The 21,290-nt window shown below is 36.2% G+C and overlaps 1 protein-coding gene across 1 annotated transcript in view; it reads right to left on the bottom strand.

Annotated features, from left to right (window-relative positions):
- cul4a (cullin 4A) overlaps nt 1-21,290 on the bottom strand; it is a 107,397-nt gene that overhangs the window by 65,733 nt on the left and 20,374 nt on the right. Inside the window, exons 2-5 of the mRNA XM_039744642.1 lie at nt 18,224-18,339; nt 17,845-17,948; nt 10,900-10,969; nt 2,189-2,262 (exon numbers count right to left, since the gene is read on the bottom strand). Of these exons, the coding sequence (XP_039600576.1) occupies nt 2,189-2,262; nt 10,900-10,969; nt 17,845-17,948; nt 18,224-18,339 (364 nt within the window). The remainder of the gene's footprint in view (nt 1-2,188; nt 2,263-10,899; nt 10,970-17,844; nt 17,949-18,223; nt 18,340-21,290) is intronic.

Raw genomic sequence — 21,290 nt, 5'->3', positions numbered from 1 at the left:
CCACATTTTGTTAGGTTACAGTCTTATTCCAAAATGGATTAAATTCATTTTTTTCTTCAGAATTCTACACACAACACCCCATAATGACAACGTGAAAAAAGTTTACTTGAGATTTTTGCAAATTCATTAAAAATAAAAAAATTGAGAAAGCACATGTACATAAATATTCACAGCCCTTGCCATGAAGCTCAAAATTGAGCTCAGGTGCATCCTGTTTCCCCAGATCATCCTTGAGATGTTTCTGCATCTTAATTGGAGTCCACAAGTGGTAAATTCAGTTGATTGGACATGATTTGAAAAGGCACACACCTGTCTATATAAGGTCCCACAGTTGACAGTTCATGTCAGAGCACAAACCAAGCATGAAGTCAAAGGAATTGTCTGTAGACCTCCGAGACAGGATTGTCTCGAGGCACAAATCTGGGGAAGGTTACAGAAAAGTTTCTGCTGCTTTGAAGGTCCCAGTGAGCCTCCATCATCTGTAAGTGGAAGAAGTTTAAAACCGCCAGGACTCTTCCTAGAGCTGGCCGGTCATCTAAACTGAGCGATCAGAGGAGAAGGGCCTTAGTCAGGGAGGTGACCAAGAACCCAATGGTCACTCTGTCAGAGCTCCAGAGGTCCTCTGTGGAGAGAGGAGAACCTTCCAGAAGGACAACCATCTCTGCAGCAATCCACCAATCAAGCCTGTATGGTAGAGTGGCCAGACGGAAGCCACTCCTTAGTAAAAGGCACATGGCAGCCCACCTGGAGTTTGCCAAAAGGCACCTGAAGGACTCTCAGACCATGAGAAACAAAATTCTCTGGTCTGATGAGACAAAGATTGAACTCTTTGGTGTGAATGCCAAGCGTCACGTTTGGAGGAAACCAGGCACCGCTCACCACCAGGCCAATACCATCCCTACAGTGAAGCATGGTGGTGGCAGCATCATGCTGTGGGGATGTTTTTCAGCGGCAGGAACTGGGAGACTAGTCAGGATAAAGGGAAAGATGACTGCAGCAATGTACAGAGACATCCTGGATGAAAACCTGCTCCAGACCCTTCCTTATCTCAGACTGGGGCGATCGTTCATCTTTCAGCAGGACAACAACCCTAAGCACACAGCCAAGATATCAAAGGAGTGGCTTCAGGACAACTCTGTGAATGTCCTTGAGTGGCCCAGCCAGAGCCCAGACTTGAATCTGATTGAACATCTCTGGAGAGATCTTAAAATGGCTGTGCACCAACGCTTCCCATCCAACCTGATGGAGCTTGAGAGGTGCTGAAAAGAGGAATGGCCGAAAATGGCCAAGGATAGGTGTGCCAAGCTTGTGGCATCATATTCAAAAAGACTTGAGGCTGTAATTGCTGTAAGGTGCATCGACAAAGTATTGAGCAAAGGCTGTGAATACTTATGTACATGTGATTTCTCAGTTTTTTTTATTTTTGATAAATTTACAAAAACCTCAAGTAAACTTTTTCACGTTGTCATTATGGTGTGTTGTGTGTAGAATTCTAAGGAAAAAAATTAATTGAATCCATTTTGGAATAAGGCTGTAACATAAAAAAGTGATGCGCTGTGAATACTTTCCAGATGCACTGTGTGTTTTTTTTGGGAACCCCTGCCATAAACTATTTACATTTAGACTAATGATACTTGCATGAAAATATTACACTGTAAACTAATTAAACATATTTAAAATAAAGCAATCATAGATACTTGTTTTTTTTTACTCTCAAAAGTTTTATTTACAAGCTATTTACTTATTCTTTTTACTTATATGGTTTTTATTTTTAATAAACTAAAATCATAAATCGTCACGTACAAATCGAGAATCGAATTGAATTGACAAGTCACCATCATTTCACAGCTGTAATAAATAGTAGCAAGATTAGTGAAGAAATAAAAGTTATGGTGGCAGACGACCTTTGTTGTATTACAATTTTGACAGTAAAGGCCATTGTACTTGTTTCATATTACACAAAATATAAAAAATCATTCATTGCATTAAAATTTATTAGAATTTTGTGTGGGCAAATGAAATACCATCACAGCTATCAGAAACTGAGAAAATGTTAATTGCAACATAAGGACATATTAGGAGCCATTGTTTTGTATTTTAGAAGTGCAGAAGACAAAAAGATCATTTAAACCATGATGGCACAACCAAGTACAAAGACACAGCCTGTTTACTTGAAAATAATACTTACCATATAGAAGGCAGCATTGAGTTCTGTAGCACATACGTTCGGTCCAAAAATAAAAAAATACTTCTTATCATGATCTAAAAATGACAAAGAAAATAAAAGTTAAAATAAAATTTGAAGTTAATGAAGGAATCCTACCAACAGAGCAGAAAAGAGCAGAACATATTTAATAGATTATTTGTAGTATCACAGAAGAGCAAATCTGTAACATAAAGAATACAGTGTTTCTGTTAAACTAATTTATGCCCACTGTTTATTCTCAGTCACATAAAAGGTTTAATTTTTAATCAGTCAAGCTCTGATGAATACAGAATAACATTTGTGCAAAAATGAAATAAAACAGCAATTATGAAAAAAGTGTTCACAATAAAAAGTACAGCGATACACAAAGTCAATTCTGAAAACAAACATGTAATTAATTCATCTAATTATTATGAAATACCAGGTCATCGTTTTATTTTGGTTGAATAATTTAGTTAACTTTAATCATTCAGGTTTTACTTCATACTGGTCTTGTTTTTAATGACTGCTCTTTCAATCATTTAATTCAAGATGCCTCTTTTGATGATGTGTTTGTCACTTATCAATAAAAATAAAGAATACCAGCCAACCTGTTCCTATTGGTTAATCGCTTATTGCAGGTGGCATACTACTAAAGATCTTTAATGCTACTTGCATTTCAGCTGGAAAATATGAGGAGGGATGTAACAGCTATTGCTGCTAGTTTTGTAGACAAAATAGAAGAGACCTTTTAACACATTAAGTTATATTTCAGATGGACATGATACATTGGAAATGCTCAGAAGTATATATACTTTTCAAACTCTTGACGCTAAGTGTTAGTAGAAGCTTGATTGAGTACCGAGTCCTCACAGAAGGTGCCTGTGAAGAAATTATTTCTGGTGAATGTCTGCAGCAGGATCCAGTGACATGCCTGCAGATAACCATCTATGCGAACACTGTACTTAAACTACTGAGAATCTCTTAAGCAACATAAATATTTTAAACACTTCATCTGTCCAAGCCTCAAGCTTTTCCAATATATCATTAATTCATCCTATAATTTTTGAGTGACAGTAACCCATTAGACAGGAACATGGAGCCCCTGTATTCCACAGGCCTCGAGAATATTCAAGACAATGGGTGGTATCTATCAGAGAGAAGAAAAATAGCAGTCACATGCAGGCATTCTGACATGTTTTTAGTGAGCATGACACAGTGACAGTGAGAAAGGGTGATCACAGATGTAGCGTTATCGCTTTAGCCGGTCGGTTGCTGGCATAGGGGACAGTGATAGTCATGAATGAACACACACACGGCAAAGGTTGATGCAGAGTGCTTAGTGTTTTTATTAACAAACAAAAAAGTGTCCCAAAACAAAGTGGAGGGCTTCTTCCATAAGTAAGTTAATAAATAATCCATAATAAAAATAGTGTTCAGTGGAGGTTAAAAATCAATCAATAAATAGATACTCCAATAAATATGTTACAAACCAAAGGTGCATCCTTCAAACAGATGTCTCCTCTGCTCACTCTTTAAGGTTTTCCCAGTGAGAAAAATGTCCACTGGCAAGCACAGTCTTCCTTATATCTGGATTGAGTTCCTGCCATCATCTCTAGGTATTTAGCTGGGAACAATGTCAGCCCTACACCCTTTTGCGGGTAAATGCAGACAGAGGCCATTTATCTGTTCTCATCCTTTTAGATCCGAGTGCCGCATTTGACACCATTGATCACAATATTCTTAGAAATCACCTTAGTCAATGGGTGGGCCTCTCTGGCAGTGTCTTAAATTGGTTTGAATCCTACCTGGCAGGTAGAAAATTCTTTGTTAGTTGTGGTAATCACAACTCAAAGACACATGATATTCTATATGGTGTTCCACAATGCTCTATCCTGGGTCCGCTGCTTTTCTCAATCTATATGCTTCCGTTAGGTCAGATTATCTCAGGTTACAATGTGAGTTACCACAGCTATGCTGATGACACACAGCTGTACTTATCAATAGCACTTGATGACTCCGACTCTTTCGATTCACTAACACAATGTCTTACTGGTATTTCTGAATGGATGAATAGTAATTTTCTCAAACTAAATAAAGAGAAAACTGAAATTTTAGTAATTTGCAATAATGGATTCAATGAGGTTATCAGAAATAAACTTGATGCATCAGGATTAAAAGTTAAGACGGAAGTAAAATACTTACTTTATACTAAAACTGTTGACTGTAATCTGAATTTTAAATTGCATATTCATCAAACCACTAGGACAGCATTTTTCACTTAAGAAACATAGCAAAAGTTAGACCTCTTATATCATTGAAAGATGCTGAGAAATTAATTCACGCTTTTGTTTTCTAGTAGACTAGATTACTGTAATGCACTCCTCTCAGGACTACCCAAAAAAGACATAAATCACTTGCAATGAGTGCAGAATGCAGCTGCTAGAATCCTAACTAGGAAAAGAAAATCCGAACACATTTCTCCAGTTTTCATGTCACTGTACTGGTTGCCTGTGTCATTCAGGATTGACTTTAAAATACTGCTTATGTTTTATAAAGCCTTAAATAATCTCGCTCCATCTTATATATCGGAATGTCTGACACCTTATATTCCAAATCGTAACCTTTGATCTTCAAATGAGTGTCTCCTTATAATTCCAAAAGCTAAACTTAAAAGAAGTGGTGAGGCGGCCTTCTGCTGTTATGCACCTAAAATCTGGAATAGCCTGCCAATAGGAATTCGCCAGGCAAATACAGTAGAGCACTTTAAAACACTGCTGAAAACACATTACTTTAACATGGCCTTCTCATAACTTCACTTTAACTTAATACTGATACTCTGTATGTTCAATTCATCATAATAACTATTCATAGTGGCTCCAAAATCCGTACTGACCCCTACTCTCTCTTCTGTTTCTTTTTCCGGTTTCTTTGTGGTGATGCTCCAACATTGATGGACTGAAAGCCAGAAGTCTACGTGACCATCATCATCAAGTCCTTCCATGAAAACCCTAAATACAAAGAGGACTGTTTGATTTATGTTAGGTAGATTGCCCACAGGGGACTGGGCAGTCTCTTGGTCTGGAATCCCTACAGATTTTATTTTTTTTCTCCAGTTTTTTTTTTGTTTTTTCTGTTCACCCTGGCCATCGGACCTTACTTATTCTATGTTAATTAATGTTGACTTATGTTTATTTTTATTGTGTCTTCTATTTTTCTATTCTTCATTTTGTAAAGCACTTTGAGCTACATTTTTTTGTATGAAAATGTGCTATATAAATAAATGTTGTTGTTGTTGTTTTCCCGCCGTCATCCCTTGACATTCAGCAGGGGTCACTGTAAGAATTTGGTCGCTCCTACTCCTCGGGCACTCAGAAAGCAACTCTGCCTCATGAGCACCATTTGCTCGCTCCACTCATTGTCATTTACCAACTGCTTGCCTCAAACATGATCCTACCTCTTTGTCTTCTCTTTACTTTCCATTTAACTTCATGATCCATCATTCTTTTCTCTCTCTCAATCCCTCTTCTGCCCTACGCAAACTTTAATACTTCAGTGGGCACAGGTGCCTTAATTATGAAAACCAGAATGCAAATGAGAAAATCATCTGGGCTGCGATGCCAATTCCTTCATCAACACTCTGAGGTTACTAGTCCATGCTAACACATCTACCTATGAGCCTGAGCATACTGTTTTTATTTAATGAACAATGTCATACTGCCATAGACCTTTATCTCAATTTACCACATGCTGGCGCACCACAACACTAGCAGTATCTTGTCCTCTGTGCATGTTTCTTGTTTTACAAAGGGTTTCCCATGGATTGTAACAGTGAGAACATGCAACTATGTTTGTAAAGTACAGTTTATAATCCTTTAATAAAAGCACTATTTACTTGGTGCAGTTATAATATGTTCAATTATCTCTACTTATTTTTTCTGTAAAACTATTACAACTCTTTCTACCATGTTTTTTTCCAGTTTGAATTGAAGTGGTAGTTAAGACCTTTAGTAGCCTAGGGTCTACAATCAGGTGAAAGTAATTGACAGAAAAGAATGAAACAATACGAATGCGTTTTAGCCCATTGGTCTTGATTAACAAGTGACAAAACCATCATGAAAAGAGGCATTCTGCAATAAATAGTGAGGGCATTAAAATGGAAATGTGCCATTGAGAAAAGTCTTGTTGGTAAATAAAGCAAAAAATGTCATTTTGGGTAAAAAAAGTAATAAATACATGAAAAGGAACTGCGTTGTTCAGCCAAAATAAAATGATGACATATTTCATAATAATTAGATGATTTATGATTATACATTTTTTTTGCAATTTAATGACTCCTTTATACATAATTACTGCACTTCTTCATGCACTTATTTATTAATTAATATTTTATTTATTTCATTACTAGCCATCCCCCGCGGTTCCACCCATGTAATAGTGAAACAGGAGAAACTTTAAAAATCAATAAATAAATAGGTACCGCTAGCTAAGCGGAGGGAAGGTACTTTCCAAAATGCAGAGGTAGATGACTCCTGACATCACACTCCCCCTCCCCTCGGCCCACAGCCTCTTCCTCTGATTAGCACAAATATATTGCTCCTGCAAGCGAACTATGATTCTTAGTGTGATGAGAAAAGTTGCAAAATCAATGGAAATGTTCAAGCAAATACTAGAAAGAAAGAAAAAAACCCTGATCTAAATCCATTAAGTAGTTTTCTTGTGAAAAGTGGACAGACATACAGATTTTAGATTTTATATATAATGAGATGAAATAAGCTGAATTCCATACACTAACAGAACAAAGCATCCGAATAATTAGAAGAAACAAAAACATACTTTATATTAACGTACTAGAACAAATGAATTTGGTTGCTAAGGTACCAATTTTGGTGTATTTGAATATAATGTGGATGTGTGTTCATTAGGTAAAGTTCTGGGGAGGTGTTCAGGTTACAGTGATCAAGAAAAGATTTTAAAGTAAATCACACCAATTTACACATCTTTACCACTGACTCTTACATCAAGTTAATAGTAATGTATCTACCATTTAGTTTTGGACAGCCAGGTTAGAGTGAAGATCTAGAAAAACAGCAGTAAATTCAAACTGGCTGGCATTGTGGCTCGAACTGGCTTCTCAATGCAAATCCCCAGCTGGGCAAAAAAAAAAGCCTTGCAGAGCCAAGCTGTCATGGAACTTGCATATGCAACTTGTATCAAAGGAATTTAAAGTGCAAATATTACGAATGCTAGTCTGAAAACTTAGAATTATAGAATAATGTTTTCTATTCTACAATTCTACAGTTTCTCTAAGAATATCACTTATATGCTAAATTAATAAAGTATATATTATATTGCTAAACTTACCTTTTCTGTTCCTAAGCTTCCACGTCTCATAGCCTTTCGTAACATTAAGAATATCAACTTGAATTTGCTGTCTTCTAGAACTGATTCGCAAATGGACTTTTATAATTTATCCTCTCCCATAGAACTGGTCTCATATTATGACACTTGTCTTAATGGTATTCTTAATTCTCTGGCTCCACTAAAACCAGATCTGTTTCTTTTCCTTTTCTGCCCCTGGTTTACGCCTGAACTTCGGCTTCTGAAAGGTAAAGGCAGGCAACTTGAAAGGTTGTTAAAAAAAACCAGACTCTTTGTCCACAAAGAGATGTATAAAAATCATCTACTCTACTACAAGGATTGTATAGCTCAAACCAAATCTAATTATTACACTCAGTTAATTACTAGTAATACAGGTAACACCAAGTCTTTGTTTTCTTTACTTAATAATGTTACACAACCTCCAGACTCTTTACCATCTCACCTTCACTCAACTGCCTTCTGTAATTCTCTTATGTCTTTTTTCAATGAGAAAATCCAAAAGATACATCAGCACCTTGGTCCAGATCCTTTCTGTATTTCTTCTGAACTACACTCACCTATTCACTCTTTCTCTTCTTTCCAGCTTCCCACTTCCTCTGAAATCTCAGATCTCATCTGCAAATTCAAGTCATCTACTTGTCAGCTGGACCCCCTGCCTACAGTTTTGGTTAAAGCCTGCCTCCCCTCTCTAGTCCCTCTTATTTCTGCCATCATTCACTCTTCTCTTACTACTGGTATTATTCCCTCATCTTTCAAAACTGCTGCTATAACCCCAATATTAAAAAAACCTGGTTGTGATCCTACTAATTTCAATAATTTTGCCCCATTTCTAACTTGCCCTTTATCTCCAAAATTCTTGAAAAATAGTAGCTATCCAACTTCACACCCACTTGTCTCACAATAATCTATATGAGAAGTTCCAGTCTGGTTTTCGCCCTTCATAGTACAGAAACAGCACTTGTTAAAATTACTAATGACCTCCTTATGGCTGCTGATTCTGGTCTAATCACTATTCTCATCCTTCTTGATCTGAGTGCGCCTTTGATACTATTTGTCATACCACTCTCCTTAATAGATTATCTTTGATTGGCATTACTCACACTCCACTTGATTGGTTTAGATCTTACCTTTCAGGCCGCACTCAGTTCATACAGCTTAAAACTTTCACATCCCAACCCACCACTGTTACTTCTGGTGTGCCCCAAGGCTCTGTCCTGGGGCCTCTTCTTTATTATTTACCTTCTTCCCTTGGCAATATTTTTCGCAAATATAACATTAATTTTCACTGTTATGCTGATGACACCCAGCTCTACCTTGCTGGTAAACCCACCTCCTCTTTTCCACCACTCTCACTTATTGATTGCATTTCTGAAATTAAATCCTGGTTCTCTTCAAATTTTCTTAAATTAAACAGTGACAAAACTGAGGTTCTCCTCATTGGTTCAAAATCATCATTATCCAAAACCAATAATCTTTCTTTTATTATTGATAACTCTGTTGTTTCCCCATCATCTCAGGTCAAGAGTCTGGGTGTCATCCTCGACAGTACTCTATCTTTCCAATGTCACATTAATAACATCACCCGGTCTGCTTACTTCCACTTACGTAATATTAATCGCATTCGTCCCTCCCTCACTCCTCATACTACTGCCATTCTTGTTCATAGTCTTGTCACTTCTCGGCTGGACTACTGCAATTCACTCCTCTTTGGTCTCCCTAATAAATCTCTTCACAAGCTTCAGTTAGTCCAGAATTCTGCAGCACGTATCATCTCTGGAATCCCATCTTTTCACCATATTACTCCGGTCTTGCAGCAGCTTCATTGGCTCCCGATCAAGTTTCGTATTGATTTTAAGATTCTGCTACTAACTTTTAAGGCCATCCATAACCTCGCACCTCTATATCTGTCTGACCTTCTACATGTTGCCATTCCATCCCGTAACTTTAGATCCTCTTCCTCCACCCATCTGACCGTTCCTCCCTCCCGTCTAACCACCATGGGGAGCAGAGCTTTCAGCCGTTCTGCTCCCAAGCACTGGAACTCATTACCTGCAGATCTCCGAAATATCAAATCATATTCATCTTTCAAATGTAAACTTAAAACACATTTGTTTAAAATGGCTTTTTCTTCTTCCTCCTAATTATAGTGGTTTTGTTTGGTTTTAATTTTTAGATTTTCTGATGTTTTAAGTTGTTTATAATTGTGTTTTGTATTTATTTATTTATTTATTTGTTTGTTGGTGTCCTTGAGTTCTCTGAAAGGCGCCTTGTATAAATAAAATGTATTATTATTATTATTATATTATTTTCTTAGGTCCATTTCCAGCTTTAGTAAATTAAATCAAACAGAGAGAGAAAAAATAATCAATTAGTTTTCACTTTTTGTAAAGTTGAAGATTTTTGGAACTTCATAAAAAATTTTATTTTTATTTACTATACAGTGCAGGTGTCTAAAACACTAACATATCATAAATTTACATTTCATGTTTAATTCATTTATGGTCCTACTCATCCAGTTTACTGCCTTAATGAGCTGGTGCACAAGGCATGAAATGAAAAAGAACAGAACTCAAATTCACTGGCTGGCACGCTCATACATACTCTCTCACTCACTCTCACAGGGCCACTTAACCTCTCCTTGAACATTTTTGAGATGTGAGTGGGTAAGTGGTGTACCAGGAGAAAACACAGATACAAGCAAAGAATATAAAAACTGAATATAGGTGGTGACAAAGATGGGATTTGAATCCTGGAATCCAGACATGTCAGGAAGAACTGCAAATTAATAAACTGTTTTACTGCCTTTCAATGTTTTCTCTAAAGTAATAGTTTATAACAATTTGCAAGAGTGAAGTAAAGTCAGTATATATGTCAATTTATGCCCAAGTGTTGAGTGTTCATTAATAAGTTCCTGAATTTCCAAAATGGCTTGTTTCAGAATTTTCAAAGCTGACATTTAAAACTGTGATATAGCCTTACTCAGCAGAAGAAACTGAAAGCAAGTCATCTCCAGATTTATGCAACATGATCTAGCCTACCAGTTTAATGGCCATTTTCCAAGTTGTTTCAGGTTAGCAGTTGTCCACCAAATCTTTCTGTTCTACTTTCTATGGTCTTCTGCACCCATTGAGGCCATACCCATGCTTTTCATATCAAATGCAAAAAAAAAAAATTTTGCTCTATTACATTCTAAAGACAGATTAAACAGAATAGCATGAGCGATATAAATCAAATGGGCAAAGTGGACATAAATGTACTTTAAAAAGTGTCATTAACTTGAATCTTAAGCAATGCTAATTAAGTAAAAATACAGAGAATGTGAAACTACTCACCATTTGACGACAATGATCCTGCCAACAGGTATTCATCTTTTTAAGAAATAAAACATCATCCAAAGAATCTGTGGAATAGTGTTAAGGGATTTTTTCTACCTTAAACATGAGGAACATAAATGGCAACATTGAAAATTAAATATTAATCTCAATAACAAAATTAACTATTTTTAGTTAATTTATTAACTTTCAAGCAATTTTCAAAGGGGTCAATCAGCTTAAGATCACACAAAGCTTTGCTCCAGTCAATAAGTGTAATTTATAAAGTAATGCTATTTAATTATATGAAAAGAAATTTATACTAAAATGTGTCATTATGTACTAATAAAGCATATTGATTAATAATAATAATAAAACTGAATCCTTATTCCTGCTGACACACTCGCAAACTGTATATTGGACAAAACTGCATTTTTCATTATGCACTGTTAGAAGATAATATTTTTAATTCCAACTGTACAGAGCCACAGTGTAATCCTGTTAGCAACTGAAAGCCCAAACATGCTAAATGTCTTGGTAACCCCTAAAGAAACCAAAGCTGACCATTTTAGGTATAAAACTATAAAAAAAAAAAGTTTTAATTAAACAAAATCTCTCTGAATAACACTGTGTTCCATATCACTTCCTGAAACCACTGAATTCCATGGACTATCTTCAACCCAAATGTTTACTATGTCTTACCTCACTGAAAGTACAAACTGAAGCACAGAATAACTAGATACAGGAATGGTAGAAACAGGCAGATTTTAAATGATGAGCTTAAAATTATTGTATATAAATGTCATAAAGCTGGACATTATAATTCATATATTGTGTGCATGTATTGCCACTTCACACACTATCCAGGGATATAAAAGCCTCCCAAAATATGGTGTCAGAATGGGAAATACTTAAAGCCAAGTTAATTTTCTCAATTGCTCTCATACATGATAACCATTAATTACAGCCATCCTTAAAATTTACAGTGTGTAACTCATGAACGTTACTTAGCATTTAGACCTTAGGTTTTCAAGCTTTGAACAACTGCACTTCAAAAACTGACTTCAGTAGCACACTATTTTCAAGTTTAAACAAGTCAGGAACTATATTAAAATTAATCTGCCCAACTTTCCTAATGCTTCATTCAATACGAATGATCCCAGCTATATTATCTAGTGTTCATGAAGATACAGACAGCATTTCCAGACTTTACGTATCTCACAGAGAACTGGATCTTGGAATCACAGATAATGAATGAAGATCAGTATTCAACAATCTATACTCTTCATCTCTTTCTGCAAAGCATTGTGTAATTCAGTTTTATTAAAAGCAACCTACCAAATTTTCTGAGTCCTTCATTTAAACTTGAAAAAACTCAGACCTCCAGTCGGAGGTTCTTGCACTCTGCCCCAGGTGTTGCCACCTTTGTTGTGCTTTAATGGTGTATTTAACCATCTTTTTTGCTTGGAGTGCTCAAGCTGCATTTGCGATGAAAATATTCAGTCATGTCTTTGCCACCGCTTGCTATGAGAAAGACACATGGCAGATGGAGCACACACATCCTATTCTTTTCTGCTTTGAGTGTATGACCTGCGGCAGCGAGGAAAACAATCAGTTGGCCGGTTTCATTGTGTCTCACCATCAGCACGTGTCTTCACGGTTCTTTTCCTGTCAGTGAAGCTACAAGCCTAAGCCACTGTTCTTTTCTTTTCATATCACCGCTTGCTGTGAAAAGATCCCAAAGCCCACTTTTGTGGCAAGATTTACTGCACCTTCAACTCTTAGTTGATATTACACGTATTATGTCTTAAGCTCTTGATTAAGACTAAGATAAAGGATCAAGGTCCAGTGGTTTGTGAGTTTTTGCATTAGGATGGGCAACACTTAGCATTTTATATATAGAGAACAGAGTCATCCATGAGGACCATTCCTAAGGGAAGGATTGGAATAGGATTTCTCAATTAAAATTTCACGTCTTTGTAACCGTATAGCTTTCTTTTTTGGGTTGGGGTTGATTATATCTGCTGTAATGTATGTCAGTATTGCTTTGTCATTATGATTTATTAAACCTAAATGATAACTCTCTCTTTCAAAAGAGACCTAAGGATAACATTGCATAAACTAAAAACAGCATTTGAGGGACCTTCAGATCTTCAGTTAACGTTATGTGGACAGGCTAGGTTAACAGGAATTCATAAGATGAGAAGATTCTTGGTCTACTTATGTCAAAACCATTCTTATGTTTATCATAAAGCATTTTAGTAGACATTTAACACATTAGTTATATGGGACAGAATTTTAAAACATTTGCAGCAAATACATTATAGTATAGGGGCCATGCCTTGCACCCATTATAAATTTCAGGGATGAGATGATTACTGATCTTCCAAAATCTTTTCAAATACAGTACACTGTTCTTTATAATGAGAAATAGTATACTGGATAAAGGGATGCAGAAGATTTTTCTAATTATAAGTAAGCTGATCATATTTTCTCTAGTGACCCCAGTCTGGCATTTTTTCAAAATGGGATCATGGTGTCAAGTGACTATGAGCAAATGTTAGCATTCAGCTCTAGTCTTTCAAACCCTCTTAAGTTCTCACTCACTCTCCTTTCAGTTTTACCTCTGATTTAAAAGTAGACCATGGAGGTATTATTGAAAGGTGGATAAGATGGTCAGACAAATGGAGAAAAATAATTCTGAATGAGCCTTAGCAAAGAAAGAAGATAGACATGAGTTATAATGCATTCAGCCCTTAAAGTTGTTTGAGAAGTATGAATGGCATAAATCAAAAAATACCTAAACCAAGATGACAATAAACATAAGTGTTTACTTAAGTATAATAAAAGTGACTAAACTAACATATTCCAAAATAAAATCATATAGTTGTAACTGCTGTCCCTGCCTTATGCCCAGTGCTAGCCGAATAGTACAGAGCACTTCATGAACATGGACAAGGAAACAAATCAGCTAGCAAAATAGGTGGGAGGATTAAATGAGCTCTGAAATTTTATTATGGTTGATAGTTATATTAAGGTTACAAAAGATTACTTTATTATTAAAAGCAATTTACCAAATTACTCTTATTGGTGTGTTGTGATTCACCCTTCCATTCTCAGTATCCATGCAGAAATTAATTTCTAGTATGACTATAAGAGAAATATTAATGGACAATTAATGGAATTAAAGGCTGAGCTCCATTTATGTTAACCAATTTTTTAACCACTTTGTTTTTCTGTCAGTTTAAACAAATATTTTTCTTTATGGCTATGTCCATGAAATTTTAAATTAAAACAATATCTGTCCAAACTTTCTGCATAATTTACAAAATAATCCCCATCAACACCGAAACACCCTAAAACACATATGACAGAGATTTCCATCTACCATGAGCATGCATACATCGGTGGCAAACTCCTTGAAGTGACTGTTATAGTGAAAATCAGATTCCAGTATGCTTTATGTGCTTTCAGAACTACAGTGCATCCGGAAAGTATACACAGTGCATCACTTTTTCCACATTTTGGAATAAGGCTGTAAATAACAAAATGGATTAAATTCATTTTTTTCCTCAGAATTCTACACACAACACCCCACAATGACAATGTGAAAAAGTCTACTTGGGATTTTTGCAAATTTTTAAAAAATAAAAAAAACTGAGAAATCACATGTACATAAGTATTCACAGCCTTTGCCATAAAGCTCCAAATTGAGCTCAGGTGCATCCTGTTTCCCCTGATCATCCTTGAGATGTTTCTGCAGCTTAATTGGAGTCCACCTGTGGTAAATTCAGTTGATTGGACATGATTTGGAAAGGCACACACCTGTCAATATAAGGTCCCACAATTGACAGTTCATGTCAGAGCACAAACCAAGCATGAAGTCAAAGGAATTGTCTGTAGACCTCTGAGACAGGACTGTCTCGAGAAAAAAATCTGGGGAAGGTTACAGAAAAATTTCTGCTGCTTTGAAGGTCCCAATGAGCACAGTGGCCTCCATCATCCATAAGTGGAAGAAGTTCGAAACCACCAGGACTCTTCCTAGAGCTGGCCGGCCATCTAAATTGAGCAATCGGAGGAGAAGGGCCTTAGTCAGGCAGGTGACCAAGGACTCGATGGTCACTCTGTCAGAGCTCCAGAGGTCCTCTGTGGAGAGAGGAGAACCTTCCAGAAGGACAACCATCTCTGCAGCAATCCACCAATCAGGCCTGTATGGTAGAGAGGCCAGACGGAAGCCACTCCTTAGCAAAAGGCACATGGCAGCCAGCCTGGAGTTTACCAAAAGGCACCTGAAGGACTCTCAGACCATGAGAAACAAAATTCTCTGTTCTGATGAGACAAAGATTGAACTCTTTGGTGTGAATGCCAGGCGTCACGTTTGGAGGAAACCAGGCACCGCTCATCACCAGGCCAATACCATCCCTACAGTGAAGCATGGTGGTGGCAGCATCATGCTGTGGGGATGTTTTTCAGCGGCAGGAACTGGGAGACTAGTCAGGATGAAGGGAAAGATGACTGCAGCAATGTACAGAGACATCCTGGATAAAAACTTGCTCCACAGCGCTCTTGACCTCAGACTGGGGCGACGGTTCGTCTTTCAGCAGGACAACGACCCTAAGCACACAGTCAAGATAGCAAAGGAGTGGCTTCAGGACAACTCTGTGAATGTCCTTGAGTGGCCCAGCCTAGAGCCCAGACTTGAATCCGATTGAACATCTCTGCAGAGATCTTAAAATGACTGTGCACCGAGGATTCCCATCCAACCTGATGGAGTTTGAGAGGTGCTGCAAAGAGGAATGGGCGAAACTGGCCAAGGATAGGTGTTCCAAGCTTGTGGCATCATATTCAAAAAAACTTGAAGCTGTAATTGCTGATAAAGGTGCATCGACAAAGTATTGAGCAAAGGCTGTGAATACTTATGTACATGTGATTTCTCAGTTTTTTTACTTGTAATAAATTTGCAAAAACCTCAAGTAAACTTTTTTCATGTTGTCATTATGGGGTGTTGTGTGTAGAATTCTGAGGGAAAAAAAATGAATTTAATCCATTTTGGAATAAGGCTGTAACATAAAATGTGGAAAAAGTGATGCGCTGTGAATACTTTCCGGATGCACTGTACCAGCATGTGCATTACTGTGATTACTTATTCACTGCATAAAAAAGGAAAGAAATTCTTTAAGGAGACACAGCAAAATGCATCCGTGTCATGTTACATGTTAATGTGCTAATTACAGTTGAAAGTAACAGTCTTCAGAACTGGTAAAGGTTGTTTTGATATTAAATAAAAACAAAGAAAATATTAAAGCAACACAAAAAAGTGATAATCTCGATGTTCATTCATGAGATGATTCATTATAATAAGTCACAGCAACCAGAGAGCAGACATTTGTCAAACTAACTCAATAGAGGAACTTAGTATGTACGGTCAGTCACATTCCTTTTTTCAGTGCAAATTCTGCCACCTTTGAGTAGAAGAAAGAAAAATGCCATAAACCTCTAAAAGAGAAAAATTTTTATCCTTGCCTATACTCTTTTACAGCTCACACCACTGTCAGAGAGAAACCTACATCTTCATTGAACCAAATGATCAGGTATAGTTGAGGCCACTTCAGGAGAATTAAAAAAAATAAATAAATAAGAGGAAATACACAACAACAAAACAGCTATGCCACTAGTATATCAGGTATTGTTACTAAGTTAAATAATTCTTTCAACACTGTTGACATAATGGGCAACAGGGCAGTGCAGCAATTAAAACTCCTTTAAAGATTCAGTGTTCTGGGTGAAAAACCCACACGGTCTGTTGTATGTGGAGTCTACAAGTTCTCTCCATGTCTGCAGGGTTTTTTTTTTATTCTTATGCAGCAACTCTAATTTAGCCTTATGGGATTGTATATGTGAGTAATATATAGTTGTTTCTGTGATAACTGGCACCCAATCAAGGGTTGCTTCCCATCCTGTGTTCTAGGTTGCCAAAAAAGACTTACAACCCCAGTGAACCTAACTTGGACTAAGTAGGATTACAGTATTACATCATTTTCAGACTATTCTTAAAATATAATAATCCATAAACACAAACTATAAGGCTAGCTTGAAACTGCAAGCCGAAAATCAAATACCTTGTCATCTGCTACTGCATTTAGACAACACTGCATTAAATGCTTAACTTATTTCACCATCTTTCCCTGAAAATACTGAATACCTGGGGTTTAACATGAACAGCAAACAGTGCCTCAGTATGCCAAAGACTCCAAACTGTAGGATACCTGCCATCCTTTTTAATATTTGAATAAAAAAATCAGGTCTTCCCAGAAAGGAATGATCTCTCATACTATTGTTTTTTAAATACACATATACTTAACAGCAATGCTCTCTGACAAATGAACATGCTTTCAAACATGAAGACTTGAGCCTATAACAACATTTACCAACTGTTTCATTCTATGAGAAAGGCATTACCTATGTAGGTGAATGCCTCTTAAGAGATTAAAACATTGCAGGCACTTCTGATGTGTTTAACCACTCATCTCCTGATTTAGAATGATAATCATGCAAACGAAAGACCAATATACAACAACAAAAGGACTAGGTGCCATCTGCCCAAAATTGCAATAATATTAACTCAGTTAACAATATGAAAAGGCTGCTAAATTTGTTCTTCTTTATAATAGCTAATCCATCAACCTTTCAGATTTTTGTATAAAAAGGGAGATAAGTTTGTGATTTAAGACACTGAGCCTATACTGTATATATTGATTAACACATGCAAAAAAGTAATTTAGTGTGAAATATAAATATGACAATGACCCTATGACCTGTATTTCAAAAATTTGGATCTTCAAGCCATCTTCTAAGCTAAAATATTTTTCAGTACCTAATAACAATGTAAATTACTTAGTTTTCAGCAGAGTGAACCTCTTAAAAATATCAAACTGTTTTACAAAGAAAATGAAAACAGAAGGATATTGTCGGAACTGCTGTATCTGTCCTTTTACATGTTCCTCACAAACCTGCCGCAACTGCTTGTACAGTGTAGCAGATACTTTGTAGGAGCAAAGGTTTTCCACCGCCTAAAGGGAAGAAAAAGACAAAAATGAAACAGACCAGAACGTTTGTCTGAGCATAGTTATTAGTCGCAGCTGTCAAAGAGTGAATCAGAAGTTAGCTCCTTTTCCGCATTGAGGATTTACACTTTTTACATTTGGTGTTTTTTTAAGTATTTTTTTTAAGACATGCAGTTACTTTTTTATTTTTAATTACAATTTTAAGGTGTACATTTAAAGCAGGCAAAAGAGAAACCAGCTGACATCCTACTCTACGTAATAGTGGAACTGTAATGACTTACCTGGTACAGCTCTTCTAGGTTATATTTAATTGAAGTGCTATTCTGAATCGCTTCTACAGCTCCCTGTAGTTTTGTCCATGTATCCTGAGTGTAATTATCTGAGACCTTTGGTCTATCTGTGAATTTGAAATGGGACTCATAAATAAATGGTACAATCAATACATTTACTTGTAAAATTGAAAGCATTCAGTTTTTAAATATAAAATTAAAAAAAACATTTAATATACAGGACATTCAGAATAATGGTGCATTACAGTAAAAAGTTACATTGCAAGCTATTAATCAGATTTTTCAAAATATTTTAGTTGTTTTTTCCAGATTGAGTTTACTGTGGATCATTATTATACTATGACTTTAATCAAAGTGTAATTTGCAGTTTTAAACATTTAATCAAGTGGTTTCAAGAAAGTGCCAAAATAGTACAAACAAATTCTAAAAGATGTGTATTTACGTTCCTGCTGCAAATGTATTACTGTGCTGTGGTGCATGTTGGTTGTGCATGCAATTAAGAATTTCACTTTATTCTGTAAGTAAAATACAACTACTACTACTCCTTTTTCTTCTATTACGACTTCTTTAATTTTATTTTTAGGAAAATAATTTTTCGCAGGTTAACACAGCTGTCTGAAGGCTACATTGAGTGTGTTTTAGGAGGAGTACCACTGGAGCCATGGGACCTGATTTAATAGTTTGTAGCACAGCACATTAATTTTTTAATGTTGGCAAGATTGAGGTTGGTGGACAGTGGATGTATTAAAATTTAAAAAAAAGCATATCCCCCCTAGAAATTAATAACAGCCCAGTAAACACTATTTAAATGAGCAGCTATATTTTCTGTCATCTAAATATAGCAGCATAAAGTAACATTTATGCAGAATACAGTAGGATTGCACAGTATATCAGTGCTACAAAAGTACCAAAAAATGCAAAATAAGACAGTACGGTACCAGCATTTTGAGATTTTTGGTACCAGAACTAAACGTCACCTTTCCTTTCAATCCCCCACAATCCACCAATTGATACTGGACTTCACACAGAAAGCCCCACTACCACCCCTTTGTTCAGCTATTACTTAAATGTGATCAAGAATTCACAGGGGAATTGCTTCGACAACTGCTCACTACATACAATTGTTAGTTTGGAGTTATCCATTATTTGCTTTAGAAATGTTTCAGTACTGGTAATAAGTTTGAAAAACTGGCATCGATACCAATGTCAAAATTTTAGCACTGATTCAATACTAGTATACAGTCATGTGATAAAGTAAGTATACCCTTTGAAAAATTTATTTATTTATTTTTTTAACATATGTGAACATAAAGATGTGATTTTCATTTAAACAGTATCTTTAGACAAAGGTGATGATAAAAAAACAATGACAATCTGGCTTTGCAATAACTTATTTAGTAAAAAAAAATGAGTCAATATGCTATTTCCAGAATTATTAAAAGTAATTATACCCTTTCCTGTGCCTTGTCTGTCCAAAGGACATTAGTCCAGAAGTCCCAGTCTTTGCCTATGTGTTCATGGGCAAACAGTCTTGCCCCGATGTTTTTTCAGGGCAGCAAAGATTTCCTCCTCGCACATTTCCCATGTAGACCTAAGTTGTGCAGCCTATGTCTAATAGTAAACTCATGCAATTTGAAATCAACAGTGGGAAGAGCTATCTGCAGGTCCCGTGATGAAATTCTGGGATTCTTAGAAGCTTATTTCAGCATTTTGCATTCTACTCTCTGGCTGAACTTACTGGGGTAATCTGGCCTGAAGAAGTTGGAAGTGATCTTCCAATGGAATGGTATATTTACAGCTTTTCGTTGATCTTTATTAATCCCTTCCAATAGACAACTATAATCCTCGTTCTGAAGGCTTCGGAAAGCTCTTTCGATTTATGCATTGTGATAACACACATTTCAATAACAAAAAGCAAACTAAATGATTGAGGTGCACATATGACAGTCTCCTCCCAAGATCCTTTCTAATGATGTCCTAATCATCTGCACGTGATCTGGTGCATCAGTTTCTAATTTTAGGTATATGCGTTACTAATACTGTATATACAATAGTGTTTAGTTACTTTTAACATATGCGACATACACATTTATGTTTATTTAAATTATATAATGTACTACAAAATGAAAATGAGGTAAGACGTTTTTTTATTACATCACTTTTATCTAGATTAAATAAATATCAAATCTTGATATGTCCATATTTTCATGGGGCATTATTACTTTTTCACATGTCTGTAAGCTCAGGCAGCATTTCTTTCTGTCATTCTTGTTTAGGATGTCTAAGTTTTCAACTGTGAAATTTTCTAAATTATAATGAATATCTATTTAATTGGCAATGGCACAGAAGTGCAGTAGATAATACAGTACTGCTGACTCATTGCTCCAGCATGAGTTTGCCTAGTTGCTGTCAATGTGGAGTTTACACATTCTTCCCATATCAGTGTGGGTCTTCCTCTGGGTAGTCTAACCTTCCTTCAGTATGACCAAAACACATGTGGGATAAGTTAACTGCCAATTGCAAAACTAAGCCAGAGAGATTGCAAGCAAGTGGTAGTGTGTGAGTATGCGAATGGATCATGTGATAGACTGGTACCCACTCTACGTTTCTAAACAGACACCAGCCAATGTGACCCCAATTGTATTAAATCAAGTTATTTCAAGAGCCAATCATAGTGCATAGTCTTCTATTCAGTTGGAGAACATTTTAAGATAAACAATACCCAAAAGCATAAAACAGTTTTTTAACAGAAATGCAATAATTCAGTGCAAGTGCTGCAAATCTGATTTCTACACCAGACTGCTAAACAGTTATACAGCATTCACACAGTGTCATTTAGAAGCCATGCTCACCATTCTTGGATACTTCTGGTGTCAAATTAAAAAACATTGTAAACAATACATTTTCCTGACATCCAATTAGGTATTTTGATATAGTGACTTCAAATTCATCAGTTAATTTAGTTATCAACTTGGCTTATGGCAAACACGCAAATAAAGAAAAAGGTTAATTTTCACGAATTTTAAAATTGAGAAGAGTATATTTTTCAGTGTCATGA

This window comes from Polypterus senegalus, chromosome 2 (assembly GCF_016835505.1).
Source record: "Polypterus senegalus isolate Bchr_013 chromosome 2, ASM1683550v1, whole genome shotgun sequence".
Taxonomy (NCBI): domain Eukaryota; kingdom Metazoa; phylum Chordata; class Cladistia; order Polypteriformes; family Polypteridae; genus Polypterus; species Polypterus senegalus.
Note: the sequence above shows the minus strand (reverse complement) of the source record. Positions and strands in the feature narration are given on the sequence as shown.